Here is a 24,921-nt window from a genome sequence, read left to right as displayed (position 1 = left end):
CTGTTGTTGATTTTTACTGTAACACCAATTACAGTAGTGATACACATACTGCAAAACTGAAAACAGTATTTTATTGTACATTTTTACCATGAAGAACTACGGTATTTTAATGTTACTTTCATTATTACTGTATAGTATTTTACAGTTATTAAATGTTATTTTATTTTATTTAATAGTGCTACTTTGTAATGGGTTAAAATGTTCAAAAATTGCACAAGTGTTATTTTAACTGTTCAAGACGTACAAGAAAAATAAAGAAACTGAAACTTTAACTTCACAATAAAGGTTTATTGTGTAAACCATGCTAAAACAGTAGCAATAATTCAATATAACAGAGCAACAGAACACTAATAAACAATTGATCATTAAAACCAGTCAACAATTAATGCATCAAAAAGCATTACAATTTTAAAAAAGGTGAGAATACTGCTACAAGACAGGAAATGATGAAGGCCAAATGATGTTGTGGAAAGGGACAGTGAAAAAGGGCAGCAACATGATGATGATCCTGCAAAAATGACAAGCAAAATCAATCACTGAAGTAAAAACTAATCATCCCTCAAACCATTTAATTCATTCAGAAACGAAACACTGCACTGCTGTTTAAATATATATATATATATATATAGTTTGATATATATATATATCAGTTATATAAAACAATTTTTTAATTGTTTTTGTTGGTGAAATACAGTTTGTTGTCAATTCACAATTACACTAACGTTAATGGGGAAAAGATCAGCGGGCATTGTTCTTGAGAATCGCTAGTCAGGTGTCCACACAGGTGTGTAAAAAATAAAGTCTCATCTTAACTTAATGTCCGACTCTGTATAGCTCGAATATCTGATTCCATGATCACACTACTAGTGCTTCCACGGATTCAAGAGGGGTGAACACAGTTCATTCTGACTTTAAAAGGCTACATATTTAAAATTAAATAAATAAAATAATCTAAGTTAACGTGACTAATGTTAATTAAATACTTTAAGGCTTTTAACACGTATAAATCCACTTCTAACTTACAGATAAGATTGCGTTAGAGAACATGAAAGCCGTGGGTGATTTTTTAAAAAATAATGCTAATGATAAGTTACTGATATATGGTTTGCATAAAACAAAGTAATCACTAAGCATTCATTTTTGGCAAAATCTGCAGAGAGGCTCAGCGACACGAGGAAATGTGTTAAAGTTGAGTAGAGAACTAAAGAGCAGTCTAGCCCACTTGAAAACATGAAATGTTTGTGGTAATATTCTGCTGTCAATTCATATTACTGTATTTCAATATGCAGCAGTGATGGCATGTCAGCGAGACAAATAAACATTTTATCGAGTCATTTCATACAATTTATTTATTTATTTTTTATAAAAAAAAGTATACGAAAAAAAGTATATTTTAGTATACGAACACCTCTCCAGTGACATTTCCTCAAACTAAATCATCATAACGTTACTGTGCACAGCATCAGTAAAACGTTTAGAATAATTTAAATACTTAATTTTTTAAAACAGTCACTGCTGATTACAAACTAACATTAAAGCTAAGCTTACAGAAATCCTGTATGCATGACAATATAAAGATGTATTACTCACTGATGTCGAAGCACTTCCAGGTCATCAGAGATGTAGACAGGACAGAATGTGTGCTATCAAATGAGCTCTTGTGCAGCCTTTGTTGGACATCCAGGTAGTATGTTCACCCACACTGTAAGAAACAAAAACAGAAACAATTTATTAAAATGTGAGGGATGGTAAACATGTTTGGTCTACAGAGAGAAGAAAATGTTTACTTTAAGCATTGATCCTAATGAATCTATTTCTGAACTACATTTAACCTTATCACGGAAACAGCATTTTTGAGCTTTTAGACCAGGGGTGCTCAACCTTGTTTGCTTTAAATTAGAATTAAAACAATAAATCTCTATGTCAAATAAAATACTTCAGATCTAAATAAAGCAGGTGTTTTTACCTAAAGGTTCCTTCCTTCCAGTTAGTTTGGCTGCAAATCCCTCCACATCTGTGCTTTATTTGGTTCTTGTCTTAAGAGTAACTGGTGTCGCATTCCAGGTCCATCACAATCTGGGCTAGAAGGACAATATGACAAAAGACAAGACACATATAAATAAAAGTCTCAGAATAAAATATTTAAAGGAATAGTTTACTATTTTGCCACTATTTACTCCACGTGTTTTAAACTAGTTTGAATTTCTGTTAAACACTAAAGCAGATATTTTTAAGAATGTTAGTAACCAGTAACTATTGACATCCATATTTAAACCAAATTTCTTTAAAAAATATGAGTTTGTGTTCAACGGAACAAAATAAATATATAACTATTTTGAAACAAGTGGAGAATGCCAAAGATGCTATTATTTTCATTTTTGGGTGAACTGTCCCTTCAATTCAAGTGTCAAGCAATAGTCATAAAAACTGATGTGTCGCTTGAGGAAAACTAAATCAAGTACCTTCTGTGAACAAGCAGAATCATTATGCCATTGTATTCAGTGATTCTCTTTTACATTTTCCCACTATGAAACGATAGCTTCAACATGCAATCCATGTTAAGACAAAAATGAATAGCATAAAATAACATATTGAACTAAACTTACAGTTTCCAGGCTGTTTGAAAAAAAACAAACAAACACATATGCCCAGTAAAATTGCTAATAAACACAAAGACAACAGTTATAGAAAAAAATGTTTGTCTAATATTTACTCAGCACTTGGTAGGCAAATAGCCTAGCCGTGGATGTTTTAACACCAGATTTTTTTATCTTAGGAACTGCTGGAAGAAGAAAAAGAGGTTGTACATGAAACTCCTCACAACAAATCTGTGAACAACTTGACATTTAAAAATCTAATCAAAATGAGGAAGACATCAACATTACCTTGAATAATCAAGTGAGGAGTGATTGGTAGCATCAGTTTTTCAACATCAATTACTGTAGCTGAAAAACAGATAAATATAATAAGAGTAAAATAAGATTTAACATTAATTAATCTAAATCTATGGTACAACCATACCAATCTGTATGAGGTTAAAATACATTTGTACACAAATCATTCCCTGACCCCATCAATTTCTCTTAGAATAGGATGGATATATATATATATATATATATATATATATATATATATATATATATATATATATATATATATATATATATATATATATAGTGATAATGACTTTGGGTTATATCTGTGTACTCAGAACGTACACTCACCTCAGGTACACCTGAACACCAAAAATTAAATGTACAATTAATGACACACTATACATCAAGCTCATTAACATTATTGAGAAATAGACAATTAATATGTATTTTGTTAATATTAACTTTAGCTTAAAATAATTCAACTGCATTTAATTTTCAGCTCCATTTAATAAAACAGTTAAGACTCATTTCATTATGAGTTTAGTTTAAATAACTAACTTAAAGTTGAAAAATTTTACCATAATGATAGCTTAGTCAAAATGACTATGTGAAGACCAGAGCTTACCTTAACGGTAAACGTTTAACGTTTCATGGTGACTTCGCCTTCATCTCAGTGTTGTGCTGAAATAGAGAATGCATTAATGCAGTTACAATAAGTTAAAGTTATGTTTTTTCAGGTAACTTAGCGTATGGTCAAAAACTCACTAAAGATAAACTCACTGTATCTATACCTCGCAAACACTACAATGACCGCCTGGCGTCTGTTATTTCTTGTTTAAAATACCATTCGTTAACGGCGAGCGTGACATAACATAAGAACCTAACGTTACAACTATTGTCACTTGGTTAATTCTTTTAAATTACACACTCAATACACAGAAATATATACAAAACAATCCTTCAACGGACAGAATTTGACTTTAAAACACTTACCGAGGATGAATTCGCTGGATGAAAGACGACAGGTGAATTTCAAATTAGGAGAGCCGTTGCCTGCAGGTCGAGTCGTGTCCGTTCGGTTCTATGAATCGGCTCCTTAGTGAACAGTAAAGATTTGAATCCGCCTAAAACCGATTCCTTTTTGTATATGATTCATTACTATTTCGTAATACTGCTTTGCCACACGCATTAATTATACACTAATTGCATATTGCTGAATGTGCTTGTGAACACGTGATCAAATAATTCCCGAGCAAACGGTTCAATACGATTCAGAGTCGCTCGAGAGCTGAACCGAATCAGTCCAAACGTGATATTGATTACAATATAGTAACATTATTTTTTATTCACTTTACCAGCGAAATTATTGCATATATCTGACGTTGACAATAAGAATAAAATTCGTTTGAAGTGTTTTGAGAATTAATATTTTTTTTTCTCCCAGAATTCATTTCACATCAACAAGCAAATGGTAATGGCGGATGAGAAAGCCCAGCTAATATTATAAATATTGCGTTTAATATGTCACGAAATGAAATTTTAACAGTGTTTCATGCGAGAATGTAGTTCTTACAAACTCAAATCTGTGGTTTATTTATAGATATCATGTGTAAATTTTAAGCGTGCTTTGCCGATAGCGGAGATTCCTCCAGGGTGTCCATCATCACTCATGTATCCGGCGAAACGAGGTTATAATCGGCTAGACATGTAAGACTTGCCCCGGTCTTAGATGGCTCTATAATGAATGTGTTATGAAATTTAGTTTTAACCGTTTTTCATGCGGGAATGTAGTTGTTTTAAACTCGAGTCTGTGGTTTATTTATAGAGATGGTGCGTATTTTAAAATATTGTTTTGAAAATGCGGAGATGTGACCTCCATGGTGACGGGTGCCCAATCCTCATGAATCCGTCTAAAGCAGGCTGGTCATTCTGACAGTTAAGCTGACTTTGGTTTCATGAATCAATTACTTTTGTTCCAGTTTACGTTTTGGTTAAGCACAAAGTTATGTTGATTAAAAATTATTTAATATTTTCATGTTAACCTTATAAAATTAAGTTGCAGTACACCCAAAAATGGAAAACCAGGGGACAGTTTTATGCACTGAACAGTCTGAAGAAACTGGTTAGTTTATTTTTCTTCACAAAATACTTTGTCAAAAAATAAAATAAACATAATAGTAATAATATAAAGTGTGTGTAGAGTTTTTCATGGTCATTTGCAGTACTGTATTTAGATGCACAGTAACTGATTTTTTCCCCAAATTCATTGTAAAATCTGCAGTAGCATACTGTTAACCATGTTCACAGTATGGAAATGTTGAGAATACGTTATCATGCTGTGAAAACAGCAATATATACAGTAACACACTGTGCACAGCTTATACAGTAAACAACTGTTGAGAAATGCAGTATAATACCGTGAAAACAACAGAAATCGTTTACAGTGTGGGCTAATAAGATCCAAAATTCTTCAGGTTAGGAGCATTCATTTGACATATTTCCACAGAGCTTCTATGTTTCTTTATTTGGGCTTCCAAAGGACACGACACAAAGAGAGAAGTGCTTTCAATTTAATTTTAATTATGTTCCAGAGAGAAAGGGCGAGGCAGTGGCGCAGTAGGTAGTGCTTTCGCCTCACAGCTGGATTGCTGGTTCGAACCTCGGCTCAGTTGGCGTTTCTGTGTGGAGTTGCATGTTCTCTCTGCCTTCGCGTGGGTTTCCTCCGGGTGATCCGGTTTCCTACAGTCCAAAGACATGCGGTACAGGTGAATTGGGTAGGCTAAATTGTCCGTACTGTATGAGTGTGTGTTTGAATGTATGTGTGTGGATGTTTCCCAGAGATAAGTTGCGGCTGAAAGGGCAACTGCTGCATAAAAACTTGCTGGATAAGTTGGCGGTTCATTCTGCTGTGGCGACCCCGGATTAATAAAGGGACTAAGCCAACAAAATGCCGAAAATTAATGAATGAATGCTCCAGAGAGTTATAAAAAAATATATAGGTAGCATTTGACAAAGGACAGCTTCCAGAAACTTTCCCTGTTCAGTACTGGATTCAGCTAAAACTACTTAAAGAAGGAGCAGCTCTAAACATAATAGCAGAAAGTGTGGATTGTAAGCCTCAACCTGTAAGTATTTTTATTTAAAATTTATCTATTACATGCATAGTGTCTAGCATTGATGGTATGTTGTAGCAAGGATGTAAACAAGGATGTAAACAACAGGAAATGCTATTTGACACCATTAACAATTTAGCTACAAGTTCATATTTACCAGTATTTATCAAACAGTATTTACTCTAACTTATTTACACTTTGCTAGTAGAGGATCGACACTTCCTGGTGACATGGAACTGATCTGAGAATCACAGCACATTATTTTAGCTGACCAATCAGAGCCTCTTGAAGGCGGGCTTTCGGAGGAACTAGGAAATATGACGCCATTTTCATGTTAGCTGAGTAGCAGTATATAGTTAAAGACATACAAAAAAATATCATGTTATTTTTTATAACAAATGAAGCATACGCACACATTGTTTTGCACTTTATAAACACAACCAAACCAAGCCTTAAAAATACACTCTGGACCACCCTTTTAAGTATCTCTCTCTCTCTCTCTCTCTCTCTCTCTCAATTTAATTCAATTCAATTCGATTTAATTCAGTTCAGTTCAATTCAATAATCGCTTTATTGGCATGACAAATGTAACAAATGTAGTGTCAAAGCATTTATAAAGTTTACATTAAAAAGAACAAAATAATGTGTAACATGTATAATAAACACAGTAATTAGTAGTAGTTAAAAAATTCTGTCATCATTTACTCTTCCTTGACTTGTTCCAAACCTGTTTGAGTGTCTTCTGTGTTTATTTAGAAAAATGTATTTTATAAAATGTTGCAAACTGGTTGCCCATAGGCTATTTGTTTTTACTAATATGGGTGTAAACGGTTTCCAACATTCTTTAGAATCGCTTTTTGTGTGTTCAACAGAAGAAAGATACTCATAAAAGTCTGGAACCACTTGAGGGTGGGTGAGTAAAAAATGTTGAGTACATTTTTATTTTTGGGTGAACTGTCCCTTTAAGCCCAGAGTAATGAGTACGTACTGGTGCGTGTAGACTAGAGGAAATGTCGCCATCTTATGGTCGTTTCTATAATTAATTACATGCGATGGATATTTGGTATTCGTCAGACAGGCAGGCATCTGCTGACCATCCATTTAAAATCAACACTCACTGACTATAAGCTGTGACTATCTTTCTCTTTAAGTGAAGTGTTTCTAAAGTATATTAAATTGAGATTTTCAATCATTTTAGGAGTGTATATAATCGAGAAATCCTGCAGTCTCCTACTCCACACCCCTCGTGTCAGGTCAGTGAGTGACCATTAAATGAACACCTGTCCGCCTTCTTCTTTCAAGGAAAGACCTTTAAGGCAGGTACACACAGCAGTGATCATACTTGACCACACACACACAGGAACAGTTGCAGGGCTCGGAGGGTCGTGTGGTAAACGTCATAAGCCTGTGGCAGCGCTGGAGCTGAGCGGAAACCCCTCCCGAATCCCAACTCAACTCCTCCAACCCCAGTCAAAGAAAAGAGGAATACCGAGGAATCAGGAAACACGGACAAATACCACAGTACACCATTACAGTAAGCCGACGAGCTATTTTATTACATACGCTATTTTGTTCGCACGCAAATTGTGTTTAGTGCGCTGCAGGTCTCGGGAATGCGCGCTTGTGTTCAATTGTTTTGCTGTTTTTCCAAAGGAAAAGGCCAGGCAGCATTAGCAGGGCAGCGCTAGCAGCGGCTAACGTCCCACCAGCACAGGAAAGCCAATGAACATGTTCAGTAAGCGTATAAAATATGTTCTGCAGTTTGTCAACTGTCCGTCGTTGTTATTTGCGGTTGTTATGGACGTGTGAGTGTGTGCTGAATCTAAACGCAGAGTCGGCCGTCACTCTTATTAAACTTTTGACAACAGCGGTATGAACAACACAGCTAAACTGCGGTTTAATTACCTTGACCGACATAACCCATTGCAAATGAAGTCTGTAAGATCATTCTGTCACTGTGACGTTGAGGACGATTGAGAAGGGCTTTTATATTGATAAGGTAACTTTGAAAGAGTAAAATATTAACTAACGTTAATCAGTTTCCTCCCTACTTCCTTCATGTGATGCTCATAACTTATTTTAGGTCTAACATACTTTGCACATCATTACTTTACGGTTGTGGCATCAGATGATACTAATGTGTTTTATTGCAGAATGAAGGGGACATGAACGTTTGACAGGCAGATAAAGTTGGGGATTTTATACACGTACATATATGGAAGAACTTGAGAGACGATTTGGAAATACCAATTTATGGGTTTACTAGCCTGTTTGACTACAATTTTAATAGTTGTTTTCCTTTTAAAAAGTCTAATACAACTTTTAAATTACATCAACATTGATATTCAGAGTTTTAAAAAAGAAAGTAAAGAAAGAAAATGTCAAGCGGTCAAAATATCCAAATTGTTTGTGATTAAATACAATATTCCAAAAAAATACTAATTTCTTAATTTTCTCTATATACACTCACCGGCCACTTTAATAGGTACACCTGTCCAACTGATCTTTAATGTAAATTTGGCAGCAACTCAATGCATTTAGGCATGTGGACGTGGTCAAGACGATCTGCTGCAGTTCAAATTGAGCATCAGAATGGGGAAGAAAGGTGATTTAGGACTTTGAAAGTGGCATGGTGGTTGGTGCCAGGCCGGCTGGTCTGAGTATTTCAGAAACTGCTGATCTACTGGGATTTTTACAAAACCATCAACCATCTCTAAGGTTTACAGAGAATGATCACAAAAAAGAAAATATCCAGTGAGCGGCAGTTCTGTGGGCGCAAATGCCTTTTTGATGCCAGAGGTCAAAGGAGAATGGCCAGACTGGTTTAAGCTGATAGAAAGGCAACAGTAACTCGAATAACCACTCGTTACAACTAAGGTATGCAGAAGAGCATCTCTGAATGCACAACATGTCTAACCTTGAGGCAGATGGACTACAGGAGGAGAAGACTACACCAGGTGCCACACCTGTCAGCTAAGAACAGTAAACTAAGGCTACAATCTGCACAGGCTCACCAAAATTGGACAATAGAAGATTGGAAAAATGTTGCCTGGTCTGATGAGTCTTGATTTCTGGTGCGACATTTGGATGGTAGGGTCAGAATTTGACATCAACAACATGAAAACATGGCTCCATCTTGCCTTGTATCAACGGTTCAGGTTGGTAGTGTAATGGTGTGGGGCATACTTTAGGCCCATTGGTACCAATTGAGCATCGTGTCATCGCCACAGCCTTCATAGTATTGTTGCTTACCATGTTCATTCCTATATGACCAGAGTGTGCCCACCTTCTGATGGCTGCTTTCAGTAAGATAGCGCACCATATCATAAAGTGCGAATCATCTCAGACTGGTGTCTTGAACATGACAATGAGTTCACTGTACTCAAATGGCCCCAACAGCTACCAGATCTCAATCCAATTGAGCACCTTTAGAATGTAGTGGAACAAGAGATTCACATCATGCATGTGCAGCCGATAAATCTGCAACAACTGCGTGACGTTATCATGTCAGTATGGACCAAAATCTCTGAGGAATATTTCCTGTACCTTATTGAATCTATGCCATGAAGGATTAAGGCAGTTCTGAAGGCAAACGGGGTTCCAACTCTGTACTAGTAGTGTGTACCTAGTAAAGTGGCTGGTAAGCGTATTTGTGTCTAGGATAAATATGAACATGGATTAAATCACAATTGTCATGTACTTTTGCCTCATTTGTACCACTGACACCTGTTAGTCTATTGTTTATATTTGAACATTTTTTGGATTATGAGTAAAATGCTATTCATTTCCTGTGGGAAAGCTATCACAACCAATGGCCTGTGAAGGAAGCAAACGTTTTGTGTCTAGAAACAGGTGATGAGAAACGTCCTGATTGCAGTTTACCTGGATTACAGTGGAAGAGCACACACTGTCTGTCTTTGATCGCCAATACATGTTAACACTCACAAGCAGCTGACTTTGTTTACATGATGTATTTGGTGTCTCATTCCTCAGACGCTCATTTAGAGGGCACACATTCCTCTGCTAGTGTGCTCAGAAGTGCTATTCAAGCAGCTGTGCCCCCACAGAGCTCACACAGCAAATCCTTGTTGAGCTAAACTCCCACTGATGTGCATTAACCAGCCTAATTGTGTTATGGGTGAGAGGATTATACAGCAGCGTTTGGCCACAGTGGTTATTTAGTTTACAGCTCTATGATGTGTTTTCACGGACGGGTTGGGCTTTTGCTTTTGAGCTGTCATTGAAGGTATTGATTTTGTTGCATGAAGCTGTTTCAATTGCACATTACATTTTTTAATTTTTACATGGCAAAACATACAATTTTATTTCATACAATTTTACAACAGGATTTTTGTATTAAAACACTTATTTGTTGCACCTATATCGATATTTATTTAGATAATTTAGAATTATTACGCAGCCCTGTATTAGAAGCTTAAAAGATGCTTAATTTATTAATTTGTATAATTGACTGATATGGAGTTTTGATGGTCAGTTTAAACAAGATCAGTAGTAAATTTCATTATTATTATTATTGTATTATTGTTGTTGTTGTTGTTGTTGTTGTTTTTATTAATATTATTATGTTGTAGTATATTATTATTAGTATATAATATACGATTCAAAGGTAATAAGTAGCCTGTCATGTGATAGTTTACGTTATTTAAATAAAAATGGATATATCTTTTCTACAAAATTATAAATAAATAATTAATAGTTTATACATTTCAGTTTATATTTTAATAGATTAATTTTTAAATAATTTATGTACATTTTATAATACATATATCAAATTTTATTTGTATTTTTTAAATCATTAGACCATGCGTAACTTAAGATCTTTGAATTTTAATTAAATAATAAAAATTACTACAATGTAGTGTATTTACTACTAAATAGTTAATGGTGCCAAATAGCATTTCCTGTTGTTTACATCCTTGTTTACATCCTTGCTACAGCATACCATCAATGCTAGACACTGTGCATGTAATAGATCAATGTAGTGTATTTAATACTTATAATAGTAATCTAGTAGTGCTTTATTTTGTCTGAACTGACCATCAAGCAAAAAAATTGACCCAGAAGTTTTATAGAAAAAAAAAAGTCAATGATTACAGGTTTCTGAAACTTGTAACCATTGCAATGGTAATGCCGAACTGAGCCTGGTTTGTCTTGAGCTTTTTTCCTTCACTTTCGTCAATTGATGAAGTTTGTTTCTCGACATTGTTGCCACTGGCTTGTTTGGTTTGGGACTTGTGAAGCTGCGCATCGATGCATTTCCTCTTCAATGTTTGGACTGCTTTCAGCAGTGAAATTACTATACTGCTATAATTATATACTATAATTTCAAAAATTGTACTATAATTTCAATGTTAAGCACAATCTTCATTGTTAAAGCGCTGTAGAAATAAAGATGAATTCGATTAAAGTAAAAACAACATATTTTACAATACCTTTTTCTGTGTTTAACAGATGAAAGGAACTCATAAAATGTAAGTAAATAAAGACAGATTTTTGGATGGTCTCTCTATTAGTTAGTGACATCCTACATGTGGAGTGATAACCTGATTTTAAAAGTTCCAGATCAAACCAATGTCAGATTATTGCTGTAAATACCAGACATGGCATTGGTTTGCTATTTTTGTTTGTTATTTTGGTATATTTTAAGGGCTTCCTTACATCATTTAGAGGTTACATTCGGGTAATATAGCACTTACACACTAGGGCGGTGCGATTTAGGGAAAATATCTATTGGTGATGTTTTTATTTCTTTATTTTTTTATTGACAGATATTGTGTTTTCAATTTGATTTGCGATTTTAATTTTGTAGTCAAGCTTTAGCTCAATAATCTATACCATAGCTTCTTACTGCTAAAATGCATTGAGTGTTAGTTAAAAAAAGGAACTTAAAGATATTAACTTATTTCAACATTTATTCAAATTTATTTTTAAATATTCAGAAATTAAACACATTTTTTTCTCTATAGCAAACAGTAAACACAAATAAAATGACCTGAGTTTTCTGTAAACAACTTTAACTCGTTTTAGGCAGATAGTGTAGCATATTATACAAAAAAAATAATTATAAAAATTCAGAACACTCAGGAAACTGTCATGGCTAAACAACTCTCTACTTTGCTGTAGCTTTCTACTAGATTGAGTGTCACTGGCAATACTTTCAGTTGGCTTTTTACAAAGACACTCATCACTTAATTGTGCTTGCTCACTTGCTGGTAAAACCATCACAAATATATGTGATGCTCTGGGCAGGGGAAATTAAATAATACAAATATATTTCATTTCGCAGCCCCTTGCGATTTAGCTAATCGCAACGTTTCAAACTGCGATTCGATTTCGATTAATCACACAACCCTATAACTCACTGTTCAAATATTGTGATTTAATACTCATAGCAAACTAAAAGTAAAATGAAATATTTATTCAATGACGAATATAGGTAGTAATGCATGCTAGTATTCAGTTTGATTACATGCATGATATAATTAATTTTAGATTTCATATTTGGAATACTTCTAACCATAGGTCAAGAGCTGTAGTTCCACTCATACAAATTTGCAATGCTGTTTGCAAAAGTTCACTAATGTCAGAACGTGCGACATTAGTTGGCTAGCTGTGCTTTTGAAAATCTGCCCCAGGTTGTATGTAATGGAGAAAATAGATATGCTGCCCATGTCCATTGATAGCAGAACTCTACTCTCAACAGTTTTCACTGATAGTTTATGCACACATTTTTTTTAAAAACAAAACCATTACATAACATTCACAACAAATGAAAAAAAAAATCTAAATAGTTAAATTGTTCATCCATAAATTTAATCTCAATCTATAATGATTAGGCTACACCTAATCACATTAAAAACACACTGAGAACATTAACCTCCTAGGGCTTAGTGGCCACAATCGTGGATTGCACATTTAGCTCTTAAGTGGCTATTTAAAACTTTGAAGGTTTTATATTTTGTTACCAACATACCATGTCATCCTGCAACAGTTTTGCAGCAAATGAAATGTCCCAAAAACTATTTTTAACTGTCCTAAATGGGAAACAAAAATGTTGTTTTTACTGTCTTTTATAGTCAACATTTTCAAAACTATTTCTATGTTAAGTATGCATTACAAAACATTCAGGAAAATGTGTTTTATGTAAATTCGGACCACGAGTCCACATATATGGACATTTTTTTTGTACAAGTACATCATGTCAAAAGATGATACTTAGATTTTTAAAAAAAATTCCAATTAGGTTCCAATAAGACCAAATATCAAAGAGAAATAAAAAAAATGCATGTAAAAAAACACCTTGGGAAATTGAAATTGAAAATAAATTGAACAACACATAAAAAAAAAATATTACAGTACTGTATGGTTTCTTACGGGTCACCCTAATCAGGCTTACTGCAAACAGTACCCTTTTGGTAGAGGTTGTGTAGGCAAGAAGATTTTGATCGACAGCATTCGTGTCCCAAGTAGGGATGTAACAATTCACTTTGAGTCGGGTGAAAATTAATTCAAATATGTGACCATTCAAACCAGTTGAAATGTGCGTGATGCATGTTTTGAACAGAGGGGGTCTGTGTTTACAGTTGCAATCCTGCTTTACCTTCACATAAGTGGCAAGCAAGAGGTGGGGCGCAGAGTAAAATGACATCGGTGAAGTGCGCCAGACAAACTCAAACTGTGTGCAGATACTGCAAAAAGATGTTTACATACTAACAGAAGAACGAATATGATGCACATGAACAGTAGCACAGTAAAAAACTACTGTTACAGACGTCTATACGCAAAAACACTATTTATAAGCTAGACCATGTGCACCTCTTGCTCTGGCAAGTGCTACAGAGATCACACAGTGCATCAGTGTTATCATAGCGAAAGTGGTTACAGAAGCAGGTATTAGACTATTTTTATCCTCTCCTTTTCAAATTAGTTTTTGCATATTTTAATAGTTTGCTTATTATTGAATATTTAAAAATGTTCAAGATGATCTCTTCTTAAGTGTATCAAATATGATACTTCTACTAATTAATTATACAAGTAATATTAATTACTCACCTTCGTAAACATGTTCAATTCCGGTCTCTATTCTATTTTATAATTAATTAGTAATTTAATAATATTTTTTTTTATGCCAGTGTCCAGTCACTTGGAGCAGAAGGCTGCTCTCTGGTTTAAAATAGGCTTACTTCTCCACACCAGCCATCTCTGTCCCCACTGAAATATATATATATATATATATATATATATATATATATATATATATTTTTTTTTTTATCAGTAGGGGACATTGTGCTAAGACCACAGCTTATGCCAGAAAACATAGATATGCTGATAATTATTTTAATAAAAATGTAAAATCCCAGCGCTTATTATTTTTTGGAATTTGTTTTTAAAATAACAATTTAGTTATGGCAGAAAATAGTATTTTGCAAAAATATGAAAAAAATAAAAGGGCTCCTCACCTTAAATTTGTTTCAAATAATTTTGTTTAAAAAAATCGTGACTGAATTGAAAGATTAGAGTTGTGAATTGTATCAAATCGAGAATCAGGTGAATCACTACATCACTACTCCTAATTATAAAGTTATACAGTTAATTCACATATCATGATTATTTCAAATATACCCTTGTAAACAACAATAGAGGACATAGAGCAGATTCTGTTCTTGTTTTTTGGCATGTGGCTGTTTGTCATGAGAAGACGAGAAGGTTTGTTTAAACTTCTGTCAAGCCATGGCTCATTGTCGTGTGCGATCACTGTGTTATTACGGTCATGTCTTGGTTGTGCATTTAAAAATGGAACTTCCTGTGTTTTATTTTCATGGCTTGTAGCATTCGCTGTTGATGGTTCTCTCTAAACCAGTAGCTTTCAGTTGCCAGTCTTTAATATTTTGGTGTCATTTCGTTGTGGTAAATGAAGGTACCCTTTGGAAAAGGTTTAAAAAAAAGTGATATGGCATGGTGGAAACAGAAAAAAAAATGTGTACCATACACTCTCAGAAATAAAGATACAGGAGCTGTAACTGGAGCTATACGTTTTCAAAAGAGACATATTTGTTCTTAGAGGGTCCATAACGGTACCTTAATGGTACTTTTTAGGTACCTTTGGGCATTAATATGCACTTTTGAGGCACCACTGTGGACTCTTTTGGGTACAAAAATGTATCTTTTGAAAAGATATTGCCTCAGTGACAGCTCCTGTACCTTTAATTCTGAGAGTGTAGCATATTGTACTGAACCATACCTTACTGCTTTTAGTAGAAACAGGGATAAGTTCTATATCATGGGATTGTTCATTCAGTTTACACTGTAAGAAAATGCTGTGTTCCACACAGTTCCTTCATGGTGTCACACTCCCAGCATAAATCTCCCTTAACTGTTAAATGGGTAGTTTGAACAGGCAGAAAAACAGAAAAAAATTATTTGAGTGATGTCATCTGTTGTGCTAGTCATAAGAGATTCATTTAAATGTATGTTAATACCAGGTGAAAACAGTGCCTTACAGTTCAGCGGTCACATTAGAAAATAAAGTCAATAATTGATAAATGGGGTGACGCAGTAGGTAGTACTGTCGCCTCACAGCAAGAAGGCTGCTGGTTCGAGCTTTGGCTGGGTCAGTTGGCGTTTCAGTGTAGAGCTTGCATGTTCTTTCCGCGTTCGCATGGGTTTCCTCCGGGTGTTCTGGTTTCCCCCACAGTCCAAAGACATGCAGTACAGGTGAAATGGGTATTCTAAATTGTCTGTAGTATATGAGTGGATATGGATGTTTCCCTGAGATGGGTTGCTGGAAGTGCATCCACTGCGTAAAACATGTGCTGGATAAGTGGGTGGATCAAGTTTGCCCTAGTGTTGTCCCGATACTGAATTTCGGCACCAATCAGTTCTGAAGTTTTAAAAACTTTAATTTCCCACTAACGTTTAAGCGCTGTTGAGCACATTCTTCACAGAAACTGTGGTTGGCTTTGAAGCTCATCAATTCACTGCTGTAACATGTATACAGGGACACTAGAGCAGTTTAAAGCCGCAAAGATTGGTGGATTCATCAGTGGATCGCTTGTATGTCAGCTCATAAAGAGATCAACTGATTTTCACTGCTTTAAACAGCTCCAATGTCTGTTTCTGCACTGTGAAAAGCAATAAACTGATGACCTTCATGGCCAGTCACAGTCATTTCTGTTGAGCATGTGAACACGATGGCAAATCAGCAGTGTTTAGGAACGCACTCAACAGCGCTCAAAAGTAAGCAGAAAATGGACAGGTTTTTTTATGCAGTACTGTGACAACACTTGTCTGCCCACAATTTTTAAAAATCTTTTTTTTAATATGGCAATGCAGAAGAAAATATCTGTCGCTATTTTTTTTATGCAACTTTCAGGAGTTACACAAAAGTTGGTTTTAAAATTCAGTATAGTATCAGAATTAGACCTATATTCTTTCTGATGAGACGTTCCTGGTCTTATCATCCAAAGAATTGTTTCTCTTTGTAACACTTCATCATTCTTGATCTGTTTCTTGTCATGCTAATGTCCCCTATGTGTATTGCTTATTTTGACCTAACAATGAAAGAGCTTGCTTTTTAACATTTATTTAAAAATAAAATTGTGTAAAAATACCATTGGAAAAATCTCTATTTAAAAGGACTCAAATTTGTTGCCAAAAATATCATAAATTCTATAAGTTTTGCACAGCTGTTGTCTTAAATTACAATTTTTGACAACATTTGATCCTAATTGCCTAATTCCTTCTAATCACCTTTTCTCAATATTAAGTCATCTATCCTCGCAGTGTCTCTTTATCAACATCCATAAGATATGAATGAATAAAAGATGATTCTGCGTCAACTTTTTAAAAAATATTTGAATAACTGACATCTGTCACGAGTTGTCATTTTGTCACTCTTTGTAATTTCACAGGAAACCACATGGCTGTTACTCTCAAATTAACAACCACTTGTTCAGTAACATGCAGTTATCTGGCCGCTTCTGTCTCTTCTTGTGGCTTGCTGACACGAATTACCAAGCTTTTAAAGTTGGCTATTTTAACAAACCAGATAATTGCTGTCAGGAAATTGCTGTTAGGTATATACATGTCACTCACTTGACTTTATGATGCAAATCAAATTTTACATGTGCTTTGCCAGAACAATACCTTTTAATCCTCATAAACAAAGAGGAAAAGAAATAGTCAGTTTTCTGCAAGACCAGTCGTCTTCATCACTTTTAGTGGCAAACATCCACAATAAAGCTGCTTTCTTGTAATCTTCTTAATGATTCTGTGCTCTTTAAGCTAAAAGTGGTCCTCTCGTGTTATTATTTGATGGAAGAAGGAGAGCAGAAGGCTTGTACTCTCAGATAAGGAGGTTATTAAGGGCTTTGTGAAGTATTAAATGACATTACTAATCTTTGTAATTAAACAGCCTTCTGCTTTAATCCAGACTAGAGCTGCACGGTTCTGGATCAATTGAAAAGCACTGACACGGTCTCAGCTTCTGATATTGAAAGGGTTTTGGATTAACAGTAGTAGTTGTATGTCATTGTCTTCTAGCATGTTTTTATATATGAGCCTCAAGGCACAAATACCTGAAGTTGTTCTTCTTCACCTCCTCCTCCTTCTTCTTCTTTTTTTTTTTTCAGCTGCTAAGAAAGGAACCGGAGGGTGTGCAAATGAGTTGTTGCGTTACTGTACATACTTTCAGTTCACCAGTAGTGACTGTTTTGTAAATCTGGCAATTTCTTGACAGACTTGAGTTTATTGCTCGTGTGGGTTTTAGATGGTCGTCGTCTAACAGGAAGTCTGTTTTCACTTGATTTGCACTTGATAAACTGCATTCTCTTTAGATTAACTTGTTTCACAAAGTACAGCGTGAATGTTTGCCGGCATATTTCTCAGTTTCTGTTGCATTCACTGGTTGGGTGAGGTTATTTGGTGGAATTTAGATGTGCTGATGATAAAAAGGTAAGTATGATCTGTGGTGTTTTTGCTGCATGGTTATTTAAAACTGGTCAGGACTTTGAGGTGGACAACACAAATTAAGGTTTTGGTGGGATGCTCAGATGAAGACTTATGTTAGAGTCTTTTACAAATATGTTTAGGCATTGGATAGTTGGGTATAATATGTTGCTTATGGTTTTCTGCTGGAAGGGATTGCAGTTACTATTTATTAACTTGTGTTTAGAACATAATAAATACAGTACTGTGCAATAGGCATGGGACATTGGGACAATAGCCATTTTCAAGTTATACTGTGATTTGGAAAAGTCAAGGTTTTAAAATCTTCAAAGTTTTGTGCAATTTGTTTTTAGGACAACTGTATCTACATTAGAAATGATTACCAAAGATGGTGTTTTAAGTTGTAAAATAGTCTGTTTTTCAAACAAGCGAAGACAGCAAAAGTCAATAATTCATTTAGCCTAACATGTTTACAGTTCCAAAATATTTAATGTTTCTCAAAATAAAAACATTGTGTTTTTGTAAAAAAGGTTTTTGTATTTTACCCAAGCATTTAAAAACAATACATTTTAGAGCAGTAATCACAATACTGCGAAACTGTGATATTTTTATTCAAGGTTGTCATACCATCAGAATCTTATACCGGCCCATGCGTACTGTGCAAAAGTCTTTAAAAATTATAAAAAGCATGTATAGGCAATATTAAAGGCATTATAAGATTCACTTGCAGAGAAAAAGAAAGATACACATCGCTAGAAACGAACCATTTTACTTGGTAGCACTGGTGCTCCTAACTTTAAAAATTTAGGAGCACCAGCCAAAATGTAGTCGCACCCACCAGTTACCATTTCTACAAGTATTATATTAACAAAAGGAATTTAATGCAGTGCTTCTTGTCAGTCTAAGATCCACTTTATATCATATATGTATTAGGTAGATAAAATCACAGATTTTTTTAAAGAAATCAGACTTTAAACGTGGTCATTTTAGAATGGAGAGGGTTCCCTTGCTTCTTAAAAGTACTTGAATTTTAGACATATGGATTCAAGGCCTGAAAAAGTACTTATAATAAACATAGGTCCTTGAAAGTGCTTAAATGAAATAAAAAAATTGTTTATTGTTTTATTTTTCCAACAATTGTACTCAAATTGTCAAAAACTGAGAGAAAAAACAGTGAAATTCTTAAATTAATAATCTTGCCTTTAAGTCTTGTACAATAACACCTTATTTTTTAAACTTTTTTTCAACATTTTAGAGACCACATTTTAATATTACCAACATTGAATTCAGCAAATTTGATTAAAGTTCTTTAAACTTGACTTTTTAAATTAGTCAAATTTTTTTGAAAGTTACTCTGATATATGTAACCTATATATTTAGTATAAGAAATGTTAAGTGCTTCTATGGCACTACATATGCTGGGGTATGAATTACATAGGTACTTGTTTTAAAATTGATGGTGCTTTAAAAAGTCATTGAAAGTCCTTGAATCTGCTGCTCTTAAAAGCATGGGAACCCTGTAAGGAAGAACTCTTTGAAATGCTTGAAAGATGCTTGATATTAAATAGCACATTATTTCAGAAATGTCTCACAAAAGTTCAAGCTGTTGCTTAGTGCTAAAGAGGTCACATTAAACACGTTAGACTTTTGATGCTAGGCTTTTGATTCAAAAAGTAAAGTTGTTCTGAATGTTGTGCACATATTTCCCATATTTTCTGTTTGTATATTAAAGGTATAGTTTGTCCAAAAGTTATGACCCAGCACTTGCCTCCATACCTTTCGCTAGATTGTTGCAAAAGTCTTAGCCTCCCGAAGCTGGTGATGCTTCAATTAGCTGGCTATTCAATTAGTTTGTCATGGGGGCCAGTTCATGAAAAGCATCTCAAATGTGGGGCCGGAAAGATATGACTTGCAACTTGAGTGATGACACAACAACATATAGTTTAGCTCCTTAAGACACCCACGCTGAATTTTTTTTTTACATTAAAATGTTAAGTTTTGAACTGCATAACAATTAGGGATGCAGAGACTATATATTTTGGTTGGACGATTATATAGTCCAGGGTTTTTCAAAGTCTAAGACGGTGGGCCTCCCTTTTGACACAACTTATCCATTGGCGCCCCCCTCCTCCCAAACACGCACGCACGCACAGGCACGTGCACACATAGGGCTCAACCTGTGCAGTGCACATGCCCTTTTTAGTCTTGGATAGAAAGTTCCCTTCCAAAATGATGAAAAGTGCCCCCGCGACGCGGCACACCCTCTGCCCCGCTCTTAAGTGGTTGACTACGCAAGCGACAAAACAGCTGATCAGAACGCGTGACAATACCGCTCTTCAGTACGCGCGCAACAACAACCCACCCCCTGTATATATATATATATATATTATTATTATTATATATATTTTGACAAACCACACATAAAGGTCGTGGTTCATCAGCTGGTCCTGTCCACGTAAATCCTAAACTCAAATACTGATCATCATATCGTCGTCTTTTGGGTTTAAGCCCTGAACTTGAAGGCTTTTGTGGCGAGGGGGCGTGACCGAGAGCCGTGGGAACGGAGTGAGGCCATCGCGTAAGTGGATACACCTGCGGTGCGCACCTGCCTCGGATCCCACGGAAAGAGCTCTGGATCATAAAAGGAGTAACGGGGGCAGAGGAAGCCGAGAGAGGACCAGGCCCGGACATATTTTACTTTTGCTTTCAGTTTGACGGCAGTCTCCGTGAGGAGCTGCCGTCCGTTTGTTCTGGTTTAGACGGCAGCCTCCTTGAGGAGCTGCCGTCACTGTTATTAATAAATCATTTTAAAACTGCGTCGGTTCTCCGCCTCCTTCTTCCCGGCGGCCAAAGGGCCGTGAACTTTATTACAGCTTTGAATCGGGGGTTCTCAGAAACCGACCAATTGTATTAGCAGGCATATACCTGTATTGGTGGGCTTGCCAAACAAAAGCGAATTCACAGCTATGGCCTTCTGGGTAAAAAAGCTTTTCTTATATTTGACGTATTATTTTTTTTGCTTTGTTTAATTAAAACGTTTAAATATAATAAAAAAATACATATAATAATTAATCTTAATAATTATATTTTTATTATATTATATTTTTTCCGCGCCTCCCCTGACATGCTCTGGCGCCCCCCATGGGAGGCGCGCCTCACACTTTAAAAACCCCTGATATAGTCTAAAGAATAATCGTGGTTTCACGGTTATAATGTCTAATTTAAATTTAAGCTTTTAATTAGGTAAGGAGTTAAATAAACTGTTGTTACTATCTGCGTTCATACATACATGCATCATAATTTTAATATTTTCCAATAATTCGTCTAACATACATTTTGTTTACGTTGCACTGAAAGCCACACACAACTCACCACTATGTTTTCTACTGGGTGCGCACGCATATTGGCATATATTCTTACATTGAAAATAATAAACTTGCTCGTAGAAAAGATACAATATGTGAATGGCCCGCTGCTAGTTTATCCAGTGTGCGTGCATATTAGCCTTGGTGTATAAGCTCGGAACTTTAATCAGTGCACAGGTGACATAACGTTTAGTTGCAGCAGTTTCGTTTAGTGAAACAGAAACATGGCGTTGAGAAGCCTTTACGATTAAGTATCCAAATGTTTTCGGATACTTGATGTCAGGTGACTGTTTTGAACAGATGCACGTCACCTAATAACTATAGTGGCCCTTTTTCTACTGAGCTAAATTTACTTTTGATGTCTTGGTCATACTATTTGGAGGGTCAGAACAAATTGGCTCTAGGGCCAAGTTCGGCCTGCGGACCGCCAATTGAATAGCCCTGGCCTAAGACTTTTGCAGAGCACAGTACATCCTGTGGTTATTTAGTTGCTTTTATATATCTTATGCATGTGACAACAATGTGAAGCTAATTGTATTTATTACATTTACATTTACATTTAGTCATTTAGCAGACGCTTTTATCCAAAGCGACTTACAAATGAGGACAAGGAAGCAATTTACACAACTAAGAGCAACAATGAATAAGTACTAAAGGCAAGTTTCAGGTCTGTAAAGTCTAAGAAGGGAAGTATTAGTAGTATTAGTTTTTTTTTTTTTTTTGTACAGTTAGTGTGATATTCAAAAAGGCAATTGCAAATTAGGAAGTGAAGTGGAGACTAAATAGTTGAGTTTTTAGTCGTTTCTTGAAAGTAGCGAGTGACTGCTGTTCTGATGCAGTTAGGGAGTTCATTCCACCAACTGGGCAGATTGAGCGTGAGCGTTCGCGAAAGTGATTTCTTCCCTCTTTGGGATGGAACCACGAGGCGACGTTCATTCACAGAACGCAAGTTTCTGGAGGGCACATAGATCTGCAGAAGTGAGAGCAGATAAGAAGGAGCAAGGCCAGAAGTCACTTTGTAGGCAAACATCAGAGCTTTGAATTTGATGCGAGCAGCAACTGGCAGCCAGTGCAAACGGACTAGCAGCGGAGTGACATGTGCTCGTTTAGGTTCATTGAAGACCACTCGTGCTGCTGCATTCTGGAGCAGTTGAAGAGGCTTGATAGAGTTAGCTGGAAGCCCAGCTAGTAGAGAGTTGCAGTAATCCAGTTTGGAGAGAACAAGAGCTTGAACAAGGAGTTGAGCTGCATGTTCAGATAAGAAGGGTCGGATCTTTCTGATGTTATAGAGTGCGAATCTGCATGATCATGCAGTTCTAGAAATGTGGTCAGAGAAGTTTAGTTGGTCATCAATCGTTACTCCAAGGCTTTTCACCATTTTGGATGCAGTAATGGTTGCCCCATCCATCAGATCCTCTCAGATCCTCTACTATTTTAATTTATTCATAAAAGCATCAAAATACTATTCATAACATTTAAAAAAAAGCAACAACAGGGCTAAGCTATAGCATAGCTAATAGAAAAAGGTTTTCTTCTTGAAAAAAATGTACAGTGTCATTTTTATTAGATTTTGATTTAATAAACTCCTTTAACGAAAGATATTTTAAAGTGAGAATCAAATATAAATGTGTCATGTGATACAGCCAACATATGGTATAAAAACTGGAAATTGCATCATAGAAATGACCCCTGCAAACGGTTTGTAAGATTAGTTTCTTAAATAAACCTATTTCTGACCAAATATAATAAAAATGGCCCATGGAACATTTCAACAAGTTGTACAAAAGTTATTCTCAACCACAAGAAACCAGCATCAAAATGGATAGAATAGCAGATAGACAGTTTGTGATTCCTTACTTTCATTCACTTCATCTAACCCGCCATTATTTTTACTCATATCCGCTTTCAGCACAGTAACAATGCAGACCTGATCACCACAGCCTACTGAGCGAGCGAAAGAGAGAGAGAGAGAGAGACTGCGTGCCTTGCGTGTAAGATGGGGTTCGGCCGGGACCTGAGGAACTCCCACGAGGGTCTGATGAAGCTGCAGGACTGGGAGCTGAAGCTGCTGGAGACAGTGAAGCGCTTCATGACCCTCCGGGTGAAGAGCGACAAGGAATACGCATCGCTCCTGATCAACATCAGCCAGCAGGTGGACAAGCACGACAACTCCTCTCAGATCCACTATGTCAGCCATGTGTCCAAGGTAAGCACTGCATTATAGGTAGACCGGTGGAGCTGATGCTTATCATCTGTTAAATGCTCACTACCAGTTAATCAGGCATTGTCTGTTCCTCTCATCATATCTATCTGTTTCGATCTCTTTGTTTGTTTCGCAGTCTCTCGCCCACATGTTTTTTTCTTATTTCTATCTCTTTGTATCTTCATATGTGGGTTTTTTGTGTTATCAGTCGTGGACTCACATGGTGCAGCAGACAGAGCAGTTGAGTAAGATCATGAAGTGCCATGCTGAGGAGCTCAACTCAGGGCCTCTTCACCGCCTCACCATGATGATCAAAGACAAGCAACAGGTTAAGAAGAGTTACCAAAGCCTCCACCAGCAGATCGAGTCCGAGATGAACAAGGTGAGCCTTTAGAAAGATCAGGGTCAGAAAAATCCATTAGTCACATTTTATTGTCATTGCATACACTGTAAAAAATGCTGGGCCCTACTCAATTCCTTCATGTTGTCCCAACACAAATCAAGTTAACGTAATTGTTTTTCCAAATTTAAGTTAATTGAACAGAAAACAATTAGGTTGTTCCAAAAGCTGTTAAATCAGCCCATTTTATGGATGGTGGCGCAGAGTGTAGCATTGTCACCGCAAAGTCGCTGGTTCTAGCACCGGCTGGGTCAGATGGCATTTCTGTGTGGTGTTTGTCTCAGGGTGCTTCGGTTTCCCCCACAAGTCCAAAGACTTCCTATAGGTGTATTGTGTAAGCTAATTGTCCATAGTGTATGTATGTGTGTATTTTTACTATCTACATTGTAAACATTAGATGCTACAAAACACCAACATGGTATGGCTAAATGTCAACTTCAATATAAACGGCCCTCGGAGTAAATAAGAGTAAGTTAGAAAAAGCAGCAAAATTTGTTAAAAATCTATAAAGATGGATTATAACAATGAAATTTGAAGTGTTTCCTCTTGGTTTACACCTAAAGAAAGATTATTAGGAGATTATACTGACTATTTTATGGCGTCTTTTATCAAATTTTGCAGCAATATTTATCTTTTAAGACATATTATTGTGCTATTTAGAGATTATATATTAAATATTTAGGTTATATGTAGTGTAGTCTGTATGTACTATTATGGGAATATATTTCCATTTGTTTACCATTTGTTCAAAGTTGGGGCACTGAAGAAAAAGAATGCAATAATTTACAAATTATTGGTGATTTCAATTGCAATAAATCTGTTAATCTTAAACTTGTAGTGATGGTGTTTATAATAGTTTGGTGCTAGGGATGCTCAAAATAATCGATTAACTGTTAACCTAAAGGGTGCGTTTGATTAATAGTTTCAGTTAAACGATTAAAAATATTATTTTAAATAATTTTAGTTTGGCTGCATAAGTAGCCGATTGAATGCACTT

The 24,921-nt window shown here is 35.7% G+C and overlaps 1 protein-coding gene and 1 long non-coding RNA gene across 7 annotated transcripts in view; one reads left to right on the top strand and one right to left on the bottom strand.

The window, feature by feature from the left end:
* Window positions 1–267: 267 nt before the first annotated feature.
* LOC137490176 (uncharacterized) overlaps window positions 268–24,921 on the bottom strand; it is a 331,069-nt gene continuing 306,415 nt past the window's right edge. The window contains exons 1-6 of one of the 3 annotated variants that reach the window (XR_015491861.1): window positions 3,870–4,979; window positions 3,502–3,557; window positions 2,886–2,945; window positions 1,967–2,081; window positions 1,591–1,702; window positions 268–508 (exon numbers count right to left, since the gene is read on the bottom strand). This is a non-coding gene — a long non-coding RNA (uncharacterized LOC137490176). Of the gene's footprint in view, window positions 509–1,590; window positions 1,703–1,966; window positions 2,082–2,462; window positions 2,946–3,501; window positions 3,558–3,869; window positions 4,980–24,921 lie in introns of those variants that run through there. The other 2 variants (XR_015491862.1, XR_015491863.2) reach the window with 2 other exon arrangements.
* Window positions 7,416–24,921, top strand: part of fer (fer (fps/fes related) tyrosine kinase) — a 63,720-nt gene continuing 46,214 nt past the window's right edge. For all 4 annotated transcript variants that reach the window (XR_015491850.1, XR_015491849.1, XM_087254261.1 and 1 more), the window contains exons 1-3: window positions 7,416–7,523; window positions 23,231–23,527; window positions 23,733–23,906. Coding sequence is in view for 2 of the 4 variants with exons in the window: in XM_087254261.1 (XP_087110387.1) it covers window positions 23,318–23,527; window positions 23,733–23,906 (384 nt within the window). In the remaining 2 variants the exon portion in view is untranslated. The remainder of the gene's footprint in view (window positions 7,524–23,230; window positions 23,528–23,732; window positions 23,907–24,921) is intronic.

The sequence above is a fragment of the Danio rerio genome, chromosome 5, assembly GCF_052040795.2.
Source record: "Danio rerio strain M-AB ecotype USA chromosome 5, GRCz13ab, whole genome shotgun sequence".
Classification (NCBI taxonomy): domain Eukaryota; kingdom Metazoa; phylum Chordata; class Actinopteri; order Cypriniformes; family Danionidae; genus Danio; species Danio rerio.
Note: the sequence above shows the minus strand (reverse complement) of the source record. Positions and strands in the feature narration are given on the sequence as shown.